This window comes from Heloderma suspectum, chromosome 5, assembly GCF_057233095.1.
Source record: "Heloderma suspectum isolate Gila_16-S chromosome 5, 16-S_ref, whole genome shotgun sequence".
In the NCBI taxonomy this organism is placed as follows: Eukaryota; Metazoa; Chordata; class Lepidosauria; order Squamata; family Helodermatidae; genus Heloderma; species Heloderma suspectum.
In genome coordinates this window covers 93,750,456-93,767,464 of record NC_139462.1, presented here as the reverse complement: position 1 = coordinate 93,767,464, position 17,009 = coordinate 93,750,456, and the positions used below count along the sequence as shown (strand labels likewise).

Sequence of the window (17,009 nt, the reverse complement as noted above, 5' to 3'; positions counted from 1 at the left end):
GTTCTCCTGTGTGTAACTGCACTCCACACCATCATAGACTGTGGGAGAGAGTGCAGTGAAGTGTAGGTCGCCACTGTCACCTGGCAAACTAGGAAGGGAAAGGATCAGCACTGGTCCAAGATATTTTGCTGCTGGAAACACACCCTGAATGGTGCCCACCAGTGGTGGCTGACACTGCAGCAGCTTGGATAGCTCCTTTAGAGTTCTGATTGGTTCTGAGTGAAACTCAGACTGGATTCACTGTTCCACCGATATCAGAGCCACCAGCCTCCACTGAAGCCTGCTCCCTGCTGGAGCCAACATTTTAAGAAGTCTTCCTATACCTTTCAGATACCAGCTCCTGACTTCATCTATCCACCTTTTATCCTGCCATCTAGAGAGGGTTGTTTTACTCTGGTACATGCCAAGGCCAGCCCCAAGAAGACCTGCTTATCCCAGCTGAGTTTGTCTGGAAACATTGTCTGAACGAATCTACACCCAAACATTTGTTTGTGGTCACTCATCTCAGTGCACTGCTTAGTAATTATAGCGACTTGTCTTCCCAACAACTTGTCTTCCCTTCAAAAACTGGAGTCTGGTTGTTTTCGGGTTCTCTCCTGTTGCTTCCTTTCTAGGCTGTCTTCCCTGGTCCCTTTTGAGTTCTGGGTAAGAAACAGGAATTGGTGCCCTATCAAAGACAGGAAATGTTGGCCCATCACAGCTATAGTTATTCTGCTTTAGGGTAGTGTGTTCTGCTAATGGATTCCTGTTTTCTCTGTCAATGCTGTTATTCTACACCAAGGGTGGAGAAGTCCTTTTGGTCAGGGGCCGAATTGCCTTCTCAGACCTATCTGCTGAGAGGCCCCACCTATTTTGCCCTTCTCTGTGAAGAGAAAGTCATGTTGCTCCCCCAAATAAGTCCTCCACATGCTGGCCAAGTCCCTTCTTGTCCCAATGGGGAGAGAGCACAGTGTGCAAAGGAACTTGAGTGGTGTGGGAGGAATGGCTCCTTAAACTGCTCATGGAATCCCTTCTCCACACACTGCTTATTGTTCCAATGGGGATGGCATGCAGCTTGTGAAGGAACCCCTGGCCTGGGAGAGGGGTGGGGCCTGTGGAGGTTCCTTCATGGGCTGGATGGGGAACTTAATGGGGGGGGGAGGCTCCTTATCCCTGTTCTACACACATGAAGAGCATTTTATTTTTAAACAATCCAATTTGCTCATTTTACAATGATTCAACATTAATTAGATTCCCTCGTTGAAGCTCTTGAGTCTGATGTTCATGGACCATCAAAAGTTGCTTTACAAAAAAAGAATAGGAAATGTGATATCTGAAAGCAATCTTACCACCTCTCTGACATGTGCAGAGATGGAATAGATAAAAAAAACCAGAACCTTAGACTGAAATGCAACTATTTTTTAGGCTTACATTTAATCTCTTTGGTGTATGTGTGTGTGTATAATATACTCAGCGGTGCAGTTAGATCTATATGAAATGCTTCATTTGGAGGAAGTTTTAATTTTTCTAAATTCTCAGTTGGACATAGAGGCTCACTGCAAATTTTTGGATATCTTTCAGCTTTTATTCCTAGATATTTGGGAGAGCATGTCAAAGCCACAAAAATGACTCAACAGTATTTCTGAAGCCAGTTACACTGCAGTATCATTCCACTGACATCAGGAGTGAATAGTTTTCAGTTTTTGGCTTTTGAATCACTTTGGAAATGCAGATTCACAAGAAAATGAACAATGAATATGGTTCACGATGAAAAGGGAAAGGCAAGTTCAGTTTTCAAGGACAAACCTCAGCATGTCTAACCTTCTGCTGACATTTTTAGCTTGTGCATCCAAAAATAGCTCATAATAAGAACAATACCTCAGTCAGGGATAGCAAGTGCTCTATAAACCCAACTTTGAATCTACTTCCAAACCAAGATGGCAATATATCAGTCCTTGGCCTTTACAGCTTTTGTTTACTTTGAAAAATACATAACAGGGAAATGCTTTTATAAGAAAGTCTACATTTCTGTCATTGGTTATTTTATTTTTTATTTGTAGGATAAGTACTTGAATTTTGTGTTTGTGTGAGGAGTTCAGATATGATTCAACTGTATTAATGAGCAATATAACTTATTTTATCAATTAAAGCATTAGCTTGTCTGTTCAAAAATATTGCAAAATAATACTGAAAACAGCTCTTAAGACACCTACTTGAGGTCTTGGGAAGGTTCTGCTCTGATATGGGGTGTCTCCACAGAGTGTTCAAATACAGCCCCTTCTGTGCCTAAAATAAATACATAAATAAGATACCAGACAGTTATATTTGATGCCAAGATCAGATTTCAAGTGTATTACACTCCTAGTATTCCACTGAAATTAATTTGCTTAATGCTTCAGCAAGTTAATATTGATGGGTTTTCTTCAAATTAAACTTGGTTTAAAAGTATTTCACGTTTTAACAAAAATGAGATGCATGGGAACATTGACTGGCTGCACTAGAAATAAACTTATTTGTGCCTGTGTTCGCACAGACATAATGGCCACGTGCCACTTCCCCATTTATTTTAACAGAGGGAGAACATCCATGCCAAAAATAATGTGCTCATGTATTTGCTTTCTCAATTGAAGTGAATAGGACAGTTCCTTTCGGCTTTTGCCCATCAGAAATCATGTACCCATAGGATACATAATGATCAAATTTCCAATAATTGCAAGTTATGGTTTTTTCCTCAATGAATATGAATATAATATCTGATTTGTTCATTAATATTCCAGATGTGAGTTGGCATCTCTAATTGTCTTCTTATTCTGAAATAAATAAAAACTGCCAGATACTTCTGATAAAAGAAATATTACATTAATGTGATGGCTGTGAAAACTTACCTCTTTTAAGATTCCAACACTCCTTTTTAGCAATAATAATTTAAAGAGCTCTAGAACATAGTTGAAACACAACACAACCACTCAATTCAGATAATCCTCCACCCAAGGTCTGAGGAGTGGAGACAAGCCTTGGAGTCACACACTCCCTCCTCCTCTTCCCATGCAGGAGGGGAGGAGATTTGAAGCTTCCACTTCAAGATTTGTGGCAAGCCATAGTTTGTTTTTTGTCCAAATACAGCAAACTATGCTTTTCACAAACCATCATTTGCCCTCAAACCCAGCTCCCAAACCAAGATCAAACTGGTGAAGAAGAAAACCTGAACTCCCTCCCTCATGTATATGGGGGGAAAGTAGAGGAGAGAATGTGTGTGAGCATGAGGCTTAGTGCTGCTTATTCCTGATCCTTAAAAACCAGGAATTGTCTGAATGCAACAAGCACCCTGATTCTGTTAGTTAAGAATGACTATGTCCCAGTGAAACTAATGAAACAGTTAAGTCATTACTAGACATGGTATGAAGTCCTCTTTGAGACAAGGCCCACCTCAAATGAAAGGTGACATTGAAAGACCCCAATTTTTCTAGCATGGATCCAAATCCAAACTGGACAAGAATTCCCAGCTTCTCACCACTTCTTCCACCAGCCCTTACCATTGTCAAAACCTTATAAGCTAGTTCCCCAGCCCACTAAATTTATTTCGTCTTCACTTTGCTTACAAGTGGTGGGTATACAGGTCAGCTTCTTCTTTGCCTCCCTCCTTTTCTGTCACCCTGAAGATGTGAGTACAACATTGCTAGGAACCAAGCACGGGGTAGAACTACTTTTATTTCTTTATTTTATTTATTTATTTCATTTCTATATCACCCAGTAGCTGAAGCTCTCTGGGTGGTTCACAGAAATTAAAACCACAAGGTGCAGCATAAAACAATAAAAAATATGCAAGCTTAAAACCACAATATAACAGTACAACCAGAATCAATGCATGTACTTATATTTACTTTTGCACCTGTACTTAATTCTTGCAATGCAAGTGAAGTGACGAGGCAAGTGAGTTCTAAAGGTAGTGGGCTGCTATGGAGAATTTTGGGAGATAGCAGGACCATTTTTTCCAAGCTCTTAAATTGGCTTGAAAAGAAGTATCTGAATGTTCTGATTTTGTGGGGAGGCAGCTCAGATAACAATTGAGTAAATCCAAAGACACTGTTGTGTCTTTGGCTTATTCACAACTGATTTTAGTTGGCTTGGGGCCATTGGATGCAAATACAGAGGAGATGAAGTAAACTAATCTCAAGTCCCCTGTTAATGAATATTACTTTGTCTGCAATCCTGTGTATGCCTAACTGGAAGCCACTGGAAATCCAGTTCTTGTAGCCTTTCAAGCATGGCACACACATCTCCTCTGCAGTGTGTTTTAGTGGCTCTAGAAGTAGGAGCAGCTCACCCATCTCTCATGTTCTCCTTTTGAACTCATGTTTCCTCTGCCTGGCCTGCTAATGTGTAACATCTGAAGGCACCCTCAGTAGTCCAGGATTCAAAGAAACTGGATACATCAAAGAATGTATAGCAACAAAAACTTAGGAAGCAATCCTATGGCTGCTAGACAGCAGCTAGATGGCCATAGGATATCTGGTTTTCCGGGAACCAACCTCAGAGCCCGTGCTCTGAGGTCGGTTCCTGGAGAACTGACCTCCCCCCACTTCCACGCTGCCTCGGAGGCAGTGCAGAACAGCCCCATGCTCTGTGCTCACAAGAGGAGTGCGGAGTGGCCAAAAAGGGGTGTGTCTGGGGGCATTCCGGCGCAAGGAGGGTGGAAATGCCTGTACGACACATCCAATGTGTCATACAGCAGCCTCCTCCCCCACTCCGCCCTCCTGTGGCTAGACAGCCACAATCAGCTGTCTAGCTGAAAATGCAGGGCAGGAGAAGCGCAGAGGGAATGATCCCCTCCATACTTCTCCTGCCCTGCATGGGATAGGCGGTCACCTCAGAGTTCGGAGGCAGCTGCCTATCTGAACAGGATTGCACCCTTAACCTCTTTTGTGACAGAATGAGATATACCAAACACAGAACTATAACTAACGATCATGGAAGTGCGTTATACTCATGCTTTCAGCTTTCGAAACTGAGCAATGATATGTTAACTAGAGGGTACGTGATGCACTTAAGCAGCCTGGTCCTGCAGATGGAGGGATCATCCATAAAGAAATTAGAGATTAAAGCTGACAGTGTGCACAGAATTTCCCAAGATGTATCATTTAAATAAGGCAAGAAAACCCCAGGACACATGGAACTGTTATAAATGGCAAGGGCTTAAAAGATATTTCCCTGACACAGAGCTCAGGATACATCATATCCATCCTAATTCAGTACAAGCCACAGCTAGTCATGCCTTCTCAAATTGCACTCCCCTGAAACTATGGAAACTGGAAATGCAGTACTCTTAGTGACTGACCAGTGTAAATTACTTATTTCTGCTCAATTTACCAGTTAGTGAGATCCAGCCTTTGGAAAATGACAATGAATACGGTTTCATTAATATCACTGGAAGCATATATTACAAATTATAAAGCTGAAAGCTTGGTGATAGATGATGTTAGCTATGCATCTAGAGAATGAATATAATGAGTGGGTGCTTGTTCTGTAAACAGCAAAATAGGGGATTTCTCCCTGCATCATTTTGCTTTCAAAAGAAAAATGGCAGCACACTCAGCACAGTAACAAACAACGGCTAAATTATGCAATTACGGTCTTGTATTGGGAGAAGTCTGTAGGCACAAAAATTCAGCTATAATTCAATTTTAACTTCAGGTCATAGAAAATGAAACTAAGCTCAATGTTGCGTGCACTGTTCATTTCAATGAAGGGACCAAACAGCATAGGGTGGTTTTGATACATGGCTGGTTTTGCTGACAGAAGTTGCAATGGCTGAAAAAAATGGCATTTTTGCTATAGTTAGGTGCTTGACTTGGACTCAGCTGAATAGCCAATGACAGGGATTTTATTCCTGGGTATGCTTGGATCATGTCACCCCAAATGAGGGCTTGCAGGAATCCTAGCTTTGTACATCTTCGACAACCATTTGCCAGTCAAGCATTATTGTGGCAATGCAGGATCCAAAATATCTACCAAATAGTTTTGGTGGGTCACACATTTGCAGGCTACTGCATCAGTATGAAAGACAACATACTACACTGAATAACTATCTTAACATGAAATCTGTGAACTCAATGGCACTTGTCTTCAGTCTTGAAGTGTTACTTGGTAACACATCCCCAACCCACATTGGTGCTCATACCTGTAAAGAGTTTTGATTAATACTATAGCAAAACTAGAAACCTGCCACTGCTAGAGCCCATTTATGGCTACAGATGGTAGTGGTGATGGGTGTGCCACCTAGTTGTAATCCCCTTGGTTACTTCTTCCTCTACTCCTCTTTCCCAGGCCATAGGAATGTAAAAGTGTCCTGCTGGAAAAGACCAAAGGCCCATCTAGTCCAGCATCCTGTTTCCTACAGTGGCCAAGCAGATAACCTACCATGCGAAGATCACAAGCAGGACATGAGAGCAATAACTGTTCCTGCTGTTGTTCCCCAGCAACTGTATTTGGAGCATACTGCCTAGTAGTAGCATTATTACTTGCCTAGTAATAGTAATTGTTTGCAGTCTTATCATCCATGGATGTGCCTAATCTTTGAAAGCCATGCAAGCTAAGTGGACATTACAACTTGGGTTAAATATACAGCTGCCACAAAAAAGCCTTATTGCATTACAATGGAGATATTGTATATCATAATGCCATTTAGGGCCATATCCAATTGACTACAGCAGCCTGAACTAACCTGGTGCTCTCCGGACGTTTTGGACTCCAAATCCCAGAATTCCTGACCATTGGCCATGATTACTTGGGCTCATGGGAGTTGAAGTCCAAAACATCTGGAGGGTTCATTTTGGAGAAGGCTAGAGTGCAGCATTAACAATAATGCCACAATGCTGACCAATTTTTGCTTAACATAAAGACAGTGAAGTGCATATAAATAGCAGAACACATGCAGTTCTGTTTCTCTTTTCTCAGCAATACCCATTTGAATACAAAACCTGATATGAACATTGTCCATGAGCATGATTTTTTAAAATTCTATTATCCACAGTTGCTATACATTTCAGTAATTGCAGTAAGAAATATGTGAATCACACCAGGGGAAGATAAGGACATGTTGAGCTAGGCCAATTGACCAAGACTGCTGATCTTTCCAATTGTCAGGAAGAAGAAAAACATTTCTGAAAAGGATAATTATACTTATTAAGAGTTCTTTATCACAGTGAATTGATAATAATGATTCAGGTATAGTGCACTGAGAGCTACCCATAGGTCACAGAAATCATGTTGGTAGATTATAAAAGGTTCAACCACTCACTGAAGAGCAATGAAGCAGAGGAGGCTGACAGGATTGCACTTCTGAGTTCCCAATTTCACTTTAGAATCACCAGTTTAAAAAAAAAAAGCAAAAGAAGCAAAAGAAATTGGTGATGAAAGAAAAAGCAAGGAATAAGTATATTTTGAACTGGTACTGTATTGGTCCAAAGGATGACTCCATTACTGGAAATGGTATCTGACACCTGACACCATCAGCCTACCAGGCCATACATATAGCCAGAGATAGAACCATATGAGGGTCCTTGATAGTTGAAGTACTGAAGATAGATTTGATAGCACTGCTGGAATATATCACAATGGTTGTGATAGAAAGGATAAGTTAAGATCAGAGGTGTAGAGTTCTTTGTGCCATATTGAAAGTTGGTCCACCAGCCTTCAAAGTACCTCCATGACTTTCCCTTTCCACCATCTTTTCCCCTTTCTCCTGCTTATTTATACACCTTTTAAAATTTGTGACAGAAACAGCTTAAGACATTTTGGTGCCTGAGGCAAACAGCATCCTCCATTGTGGTAAAATATATAGCAATAAACTAAAGAATGTGCTGCCCTTTAGCAGTAGCCCAGACCTGCCACGTGAGGTGGGTCATCTCACCCAGCTTAATGGTAGGACTGGCCCTGCTGATATATTATGGGTCGGTCTACACATTCCAGCTACCACCAAAAAGAAACCACTTTAAAGTGATCAATGAGGTAGGTTTTTTAAAGAATCATGGGACAAGCACGGCAAACTTTGTCTGTGGACATTTGCAATGTTGTGGTGCAGCCTTCCCCAACCTCATGCCTTTCAGACATTTTGGGCTTCAACTCCCATCTGCCCCAGTCACCATGGCCAATAGTCAAGGATGCTGGGAGTTGTAATCTGAAACATCTGGACGCACCAGGTTGGAGAAGGCTGTTGTAGTGAAAAGCACCCAGTCTGTGTACTATGCTGCTTTACATTAATGGCTTATCACTTGATAATTGGCACCAAGCCCTGTGCTTTTATGGGTTTTTTTCCATCCAGGAATGAAAAATAATAGTAATGTAGATGACTTTATTTTTACTGTTACAAATAACAAATAAAGCTTCATGTATAACGATGGAAGAAATTAAAGCCATTTAGTCAGGTTTTTCAGGAAATTATCAAGAAGATTCTGTTTTGATATTACCATTAGTTCTCTTGATTAATCCCTGCATAATGGCTTTCCAGCCTCTCTCTCTCCAAAGCATGCTACCTTTTCTCTGTATCAGGGAGGTGAATAACTGATGTAGAAAGCAAAATCGCACCTGTCATTGCACAATGAAAAAAGAAAAAAAAAAGTAAAATTACTTATTGAGAAATGTTCTTAACCATGGTTCAGAATGGAAATTTTGTAGTGAAGAGTGCAAAGGAGGTAAATATAGAACAGGGACTTGGCTGCTGATATTCTCTTCTCTCAGCACAGATGCAAAACAAGGCTCTTCATTTAGCAGTATTGGGGAAGCAGGTGTATTGTGAAGCAATTACCTCCAGGGACTGGAAATCCAGCACAGCCATAGCAATAGGGGGAAGGGGGCTTGTGGCCTTTATTAATTAAACAGAAGGGATGTTTATTGCAGTCTAGGTGCCGATTTACTACAATAGCATCTGCCATACACTGCAATATATCACGGCAGCAACATTAAAGAACATAAAAGTGAGCCACTTTCTACTTTCGCTGCTACTACTTCAAGAAACATAATTGATGAGTAATAATGCCTGAGCATCACTGGGAACTTTTGAAAGATCATACACTGCAGATTTCTGTCATCAAGTAATTACAGAAATAACTGTATTGAATTAAGGTTTGGCTCCTTATTAAACAAAACACCCACCCACCCACCCAAAATTAATAATGGTTGTCAAAAGCTCTTTTTCCAAATACCCATATCAGTTGCAGTGCACTTTCACTGTGATCCCAACGATACTCATTAATTTGATGGTGCAGCTGCAAAGTAGGTGGAACAAGTTGGTCTTACTATGCTGCATACCTTTTGCAATAGCATGATAGTTGCTACCACCATATAAATGACACAGGGTTTTTTTTTTTTTTTTACAGACATATTCTAATTGTTTCCTTCTCTATTTGTTGTGCTCCCCATTATACAGATATGACACTATGTAATTTTAGGATGTAATACTAAATCATGGTTTAGCATTAGAAGAATGAGATTCAGTGAATGTCGGGCTCATTCTCCCTCCACTCTCCACCAGTATGGCCAGGAGGAGATCAGAAGCTTCTACTTTGTTTTAGAGTAATCGCAGTTTAGCCTGTCATCTGAACCCTAAATATGGTTAACTATGGTAAGATTAGGGATGGCGTGGGTGCCCGATTCAGTCTGGGAATTCAGTGGACCCAATCCTGCCTGCATCCTGCTCGCTGAGCCCCTGCTCGCCCCCTGCCTGCACTCGGCGAATGGTCTGCACTCACCCTGGTGGCCTCATTGAACTTCGTGGTCACCATTTTTTGAGGAATAAAATGGTGGTCACAAAAATGTGCATATTTGCACACACACTAAAATGCACATTTTGCGAATGCACATATTCGTGTATGTGCAAAAATGCACTTTTTCAAAAAAATGCATATTTTTGCACACACACTGTGTGCCTTTGCAAAAATGTGCATTGTCCTGCATACAAAAACATGCACATTTTTGCGATCACCACTTAAAAAAAAATGGTGACTGCAGAGCTCGATGAGGCTGCTGGGGTGAGTGTGGGCTGCTTGCCAAGCATGGGAGGGGCTCGAGTGTGGTCCGGGGACCAGCGAGCAGGGGCAGGGGCTACGTGGGCATCTGGAGAATGTGGACGGGGGTGAGTTTGCACATCTCTAGGTAAGATTAAACAAGCCAGTTTCATAAACTGTGGTTTGAAGTTGGGTAATTTGAATTAGGGCACCATCATATTGGGATAGTTGGCTTCCCCCAAACTCAGAGGTGGCCAACTATCCAACACAGGGTGGATGGAGCACAGAGGGGATCCTCTCCTCTGCACTCCAGTCCAGCCACCCTGCATTTGTGGCTACACAGCCAATTTTGGCTGTGTAGCTGGGGACGTTGGAGCAGGAGGCGGGGGGGGGGCTGAACGGTGTATAGGAAGTATCATAACAACACTTCCACTGTCTCCTCCCCTCCCCACCCCCAGAATGCCCCCCTTTTGCCCACTAGTCCGTACTGCTGTTAGGAGCATGGAGATGGGAAAGAACTGTGCTGCCTACGAGACAGTGGGGGCAGGGAGTGTGGTTTCTGGGAACCATGCTTGGAGCCCTGGCTTCGAGCTCAGTTCAAGGAAACAAGAAATCCTATGGCCATCTAAACACTTAGCAACCGTAGAATTTCTCTCCTAACTATTATTAAGTTTAACCACAGATTGTCTGGGTCTGGAAAACAGGCAAGTGTGGTTAATAGAAAACAGAAGTGAATGCTTCCAAACTCCTCCTTACAGCCATGCTGGTGCTGGAGGGGCAGGGCGGGGGGGGGGCGTGGAAGCCCCAGGCTTAGGGTACCTCATTCTTGTAGTTAGCATTACATCAGAGCCAGCCCTGTGGGAGTGAAAGCCCCTTTCTGGTGCAGTAAATTAGAATACTCCTGGAAACAAAAGTGTGATATCAAAACTTTGCATAATCCTTCTTCTAGGGTCAGATCTATGCCTCATGTCATATCGATATGATCCCATTATGGTAACACTAAATCCCTCTTGTGCATTTATGCCTTGTAGCACGCACAATGACATCTGTTGTGGTATTTTGGATAATACAGAATAAAAAGCAGGAAATAAAGTGAGCAAAGCAGTATATGGAACGTGTAATGTGCCTCCAAAGTTTTCAGTGCACTTGAGTACTGATAAAAAGCATTAGTGTAGATCTAGCCTAGGTGTGAGAGAGCATGACATACACGAAAAGATACCTGCAGAGAAATCTAAGTGGGCCCTTTGCCAGACTTCCTTAACTTCCAAACTCCTTTTAGAAGAAATGTAGGTGAATCATCTCTAGCTCTGATTGCTCTCTCCTTGTGTCTGTCCAGGTTTTGCTGTCTGCTACACCTGTTAATGCCCAGCCACACTATCGTACCAGTTTGTCTTGCAGCCCTATAACATTATGAGTTGTGACAGTGCCTTGGCACAGCAGTCACCGTGCTCCATGATGATCACTTCTTTTCAGGAGAAAAAATTAGTGACTAATAGGACTGGGCCATCAAGAGTCAACGACACCATGATGATCACTTCTTTTCAGAAGAAAAAATAGTGACTAATAGGACTGGGCCATCAAGAGTCAACGACTCCATGATGATCACTTCTTTTCAGAAGAAAAAATAGTGACTAATAGGACTGGGCCATCAAGAGTCAACGACTCCGATATAACTTTAATCCAGAAAGGTTCACATGAGGAATATCAGCTTGGCGCCTTTCCCCCTTAGCTCCATATAAATTGTAGATTCTGTGCACAATGTTATTTCAACCTCATGATCCACAGTACAACTTTTAATGAATTATTGCAGTGCTTGTGTTCGCCTCACTCTAGTGACTCCGAGCTTCTGACATTCACTATCTCTCAAAAATCTTGTGAAGAATATACCTGTTCAAATATTTAACAAACTTCCTTAAAATATTTACCAGATTTTTACAGAAAGCTTCTTCTTGTTTCCTGCTGGATTTACCAAGGCTGCCATGAATTGAAATGTTTTTATTATGTACAAAATTAATGTTTTATCATACTCTTCTGTTCCAAAAATCCTTTATAATCCTTTAATTTTTTTTGAATTTCAAACATTTATGAGTGACTTCTACTAAAAGTCTCCAAACACTATGTAAAATTAACTTCTCTCTCAAAATTACCCAGTACCTACTTATCTTTACAATACTCCTGTAGGTTATGGCATTATTTCTCAATACTTTATTTTTATATATTTCTTTTTATATATTTCTTTTTTCCTTTTCCGCCACCCAGAGTAATTATGTAATTGATAATTGAAATCAATTATAAAACACATACATTTGGTTCTAAAACAATATTCCTCAGTACAAATAGTTTTTATACTTCTTATAAATGTTTGTCTTCCTTACATGGGAAGACAAACTGCAAATCCATTCCTAATTCGTATAACTATTAATTCTCCCTCACAAATTCAAGACCTGATTCCAAGAATTGACAGCAATTTTCCTTCTAATTCCAACGCAGAAATATTTATCATTTTTTCCAAGCTTCCTTCTACACATCCGTCCTTCTTAATGTAACATAATATGTACATTTCAAGCATATCATTTACAGTGCATGTTGACTGGGAATTCAATGGGACATAGTCCCAGGTAAATGAGTATGGGATTGCAGGCTTAGGGCACAAGGGATGTACGAAAGTCACTTACCTTTTCGCACCTTTGATCCGCGGTGGGGGGGAGGCACTCTGTCCCTCCCCCTGGAATCCTCCCTGGCTGGCTCCGCTCCGCGGCGGCTCCGTGGAGCCACCAGCCAGGGCCATCCGCAGCCAGAGTTCCGGCCATGGCTGGCTGCTGTGGCCACAATCCTATGCATGTTTAGACATGCTGGCTGGGGAATGCTGGGAGTTGTAGGCCTTTTCTCTGTCTAAAGATGCATAGGATTGCACCCTTCATCTCCCATTCTACTATAGTAGGTGCCTCTGGGCTTCAGCACACGGAGCTTTTATCCTGCAACTGACATTGCTCTCTCCCTCACGGAAGTTTGCTGGCTCTTTACATGTCACCGTGACCCTGCTGTGACCCTCCTGCCCTAAATGCCCTTTGTTCCGTTTTTAAATGGATCACAGATAATGAGCTATCAAATTACTCCATCGAGTTCAGCTCAGTTTCCTCTGTGAAAAGACTTAAAGCAGCAAGAAGAGGAGCGAGATCAATGAAAGATAATGGAAGACTCAGATACCGGGAAGGGGGGGGGGGAAGTGCATGTAAAGGGAGTCAGTGGTGATCTTGCATTTAAAACGGAAGCAGAAAGCCCCATTTTAAATGCAGGATTTTAGGCTGGTGTAGAAATGCTTTCTATTTCCTTTCACTTTTGTACCAACATTAACTTTGTTGCTGGTATTAAATGGAACATTCTCTCTCTGTGCTTTCTCATTCTTCAAAAACCTTAATAGAGCTATTATAGGATCACATGGTATTTACATCCCCAGCACATGATCAAAAGCTCATTCTAAAACTGTTGGATTTTGGGACACAACCACCACATATGCAGTAAATATGCCTTTCTGTTGTCACACTTCCAACATCCAGAGGATACCTCTGACTAATTCACCATTAACTTAACCTCATAGCTAATTTAAGTCCCATAGATTTCAATGCATCTACTCTAAGCATGACTAAGTCTGGATCCAACCACTGTCTTTTTACCCTGCTATGTAATCCTTTTACATTCTATGTAACACATTTTATTTCCATAATGTTATTCAATGCTCAATTCTTTGTTATATCTGTTCCTCCCCCTTATCAGTTCTGTTCATCTGCCTTTAAATCATTCATATACTCACTAGCCTCATTTTCTGTGTTTATTACCATACAGATTCCTTTATTAAACAAGGACAATCCCACTACTTTATTCTATGGATATTGAATTCTCCTTTTCCTTAAATTCTGTACACCAAAAAATCAAACTCTCACTTGGAGGGACATCCTATCGAACCCAATGGGACTTACATCTCAGTATACATGCATAGGATTACACTGTCAGTTTGCTTATTCATTCTAACCTTCAGTCCACAATTTTCCAAACGATACAGTATTAATGGTAAAATAACTTATCTGGCATAATATTACCCCAGCTCCTCAGATATATAATAAATTACTTTGTTAATTAAACCTATCTAAACTAATATTAATAATTGATGGGCAGTATCCAGTTTGTCACTATCACTAAGGTAAATTCCATTGCACCAGCATAAGCAGCCTCTAGCCCAGCACCAATAGCATTTGCTGGTGTGATGGGTTTCCACAGAAATCCTGTTGCACCAGCAAACTCTATTGGCATTGCACTAGAGGCTGCTTATGCCAGTAGGTTAAGAACCTCAACTAGGTAGGTCCCTCTACTCTAGGGCAACCCCACCTATGCCACAAATAGGTGGTGAACTTGCCTAAGAGGGACCCTCTAGGACAGTGCCTTGTCTTACCGGGGCATTTCTACTGCTATAGCCACCACCATGGGAGAATCACCCCTTACCGCTGGCAATCCCTCCCTTTGCTTCTGCTGTCACCATAAAATTACATCGCTTTATATAGCTTTTCCCTAAGGCAGCTGGTTATTAGGCATGAGACAAACAGATCAGAGGTACAAGGAAAGTAAACAAAGATATATAGTATTTTATTTTTTAAAAATAAAACAAGAAAGCTTATTATTTAAGATTGCTGTTACTTTATGGCAAAGGTTTCTATATTGTTACTTTAAAAACAGGGCTTCTACTGTTACCACCAATTAGGTGTTAGAAGCCCCAGTTCCTAACTCTAACAAAACTTACGCCAATTTCCCTATCAGGCTCCACCCCACTTCTTATGGGTATAGCAAAGAAGGCTTGACTAGCAGTCTTCTCTCTGGTAGGATTTGGCTTCTACCTGGAACCTTTAAGGCTGTTCACCAGGCTTCCCCTGAAGTCTTCAGTTAGGTCCAGCAGCTGCTCAGTCTTCAGACCACTGCCACCAGCTGACAGTCAGGCTTCAGCTCTTTCCTCTGAAGGCCACTCCTCCAGGGGGGTGTTTCCACCAGCTACTTACACTGAGCTGGCTGTATGTTGAGGTCATTAGGGATACATGACAATGTGGCCACTCTGGAGCTTATCAGGGAAAAACCAGATTTCCTGAGACTGCTTGAAGTCTGATTCTTTTCCTTAAGTCAGGGTCTCACTGGTATAGCTGTGTGCCCAACCCCCCACATTTACCCTGGGTATGCTAGCCCTACCCAGGGGTGTGCCTTTTATCATGACCCCAGTCAAAGGGTGTTTCCTCCCATTGTGCTGAATGAGGCTTGCCCTCTGAAAGTCCACAGAAATAAAAGAGAAGCCCCTTCACTGACATGACACATTTTAAACCCCAATTCCTCAAGTGCGATTAAGTGTGATCTCGAGGCCCCAATTCATTGCCTTATGGAGTAACTACTTCACAGCTTTCTTATAGAGTTCCTGTGCATTAAAATGGGGGTTGTTTCACTTTCTTTCCCACCGCAAACCCAGTGTTTCCTCAGAAGTAACTCCTATTGTGCTGAATGAGGCTTGCCTTTGAATGCCAACATCAGAACTTACAGATTCCCCCTCAATTGAAAAGGCACACATTAAAGCTCAATTCCTTAAGTGTGATTAAGCACGATCTGGAGGCTCCAATTCATTGCCTTAGGAAGTATGTTCTTCACAGCTTGGTTATAGATATCCTGCAGGTTACAGTGGGGGCTGGTTTCTGTCTTTGTGTTTGCTGCTCTCTTTCCCACAACAAACCCCTTAGTGTCTCCTCAGAAGTAACTCCCATTGTGGTCAATGAGGTCCTGTGGGTTAAAATGGGGTCTGGTTTCCATCTCTGTGTTCTCTCTGCCCCCCGCTTTCCCAGCACAAGCATGTGTGTGTCTACTCACAAGTAACTCCCATTGTGCTCAATGAGGCTTGCTCCTGAAATGCAGGAGCATCTGGACTTTCAGGGGACAAGAGAAGGGGAGGGAGAGGGGATTCACTGCAAACCCTACCCCCACCAGGAAGTATGTTCTGTGAAGTGATTTGTACTGGTCCAGAGAATCTGCTCATGGAACCCTGTCACAGCAAAGCTGATTCCTTTTTTAAAATCTGGTACTCCTCCATTAGTTTCTCCTTCCATGGTTGTGGAAACTTGGCCTAGGGGTCTTCCTCTCCCCACTTGCAGTCCTTCTTCAGCTTCTGCCTCATGTGCTCTCAGCCCTCCTATTGGCTTCCTGGTCTTGTGGCTGCTCTTTTTCCTGGCTGATGTCTTCCTCAGACTCCCAGCCTCTCACAAAGACATGTCCTGATTACTCTCCTTCAGTCATAACTCCCCAGGCAAACTCTACTGCAGATGCCTCTCAACAGCTCCTTATATTTTCTCCAGTCAGAATCCCTCCAGCCCATCAGCTTTGGTGGGGCCAACAGTCCATCACACAACTTCATTTAAATTCAGGACCAACAGTCATCTTTAGAATGTTCAGTTATTCTCCAGTCAGATGATACCAATTTCAATCCTACCTTCCCATATAAGAGTGAAAACCGGCCATATATTCACCTCTCAGTGGTAAAGATAATTGCTATTCCACATGCACACTTTTACAGTGTCTCTGTCCTCTGACCCCTGCCTCAAGTAGAACACATACATTTTTTCTCTTGTACTATTAACCTCTTCAGTCATTGGAACAAAATGTAACCATTAAAGTTTTACCTAGGGATGGCGGAGAATTTCTCCACGAATCTCGGGGAGGCTGAATGCCAACGCATTTGGCCCCCCGAAATTGGCAGTGAAATTCTCCGCCCCCCCGCCCCCTCGGGATGGGACTTACCTCCCTCGAATGTCCCTCTCGGCGGCGGGTCCCGGCGGCGTTTCGGCGGCATTTCGGCGGGGGCGGTGGCCGGATTTCCGACCGGCTGCCGCCGCCACCATTACAAAGTACATGTAAAAAACAAACAAACCACACATGTGATAGGCTACGTAACGATTTACGTAGCCTATCACGGCTAGATTTCCAAAGTCAGCCATGATAGGCTACGTAAAT

At 42.2% G+C, this 17,009-nt stretch overlaps 1 protein-coding gene across 1 annotated transcript in view; it reads right to left on the bottom strand.

Moving 5' to 3' along the window:
* SGCZ (sarcoglycan zeta) overlaps positions 1 to 17,009 on the bottom strand; it is a 541,716-nt gene that overhangs the window by 37,064 nt on the left and 487,643 nt on the right. Inside the window, exon 7 of the mRNA XM_084856694.1 lies at positions 2,193 to 2,265. Within this exon, the coding sequence (XP_084712820.1) occupies positions 2,193 to 2,265 (73 nt within the window). The remainder of the gene's footprint in view (positions 1 to 2,192; positions 2,266 to 17,009) is intronic.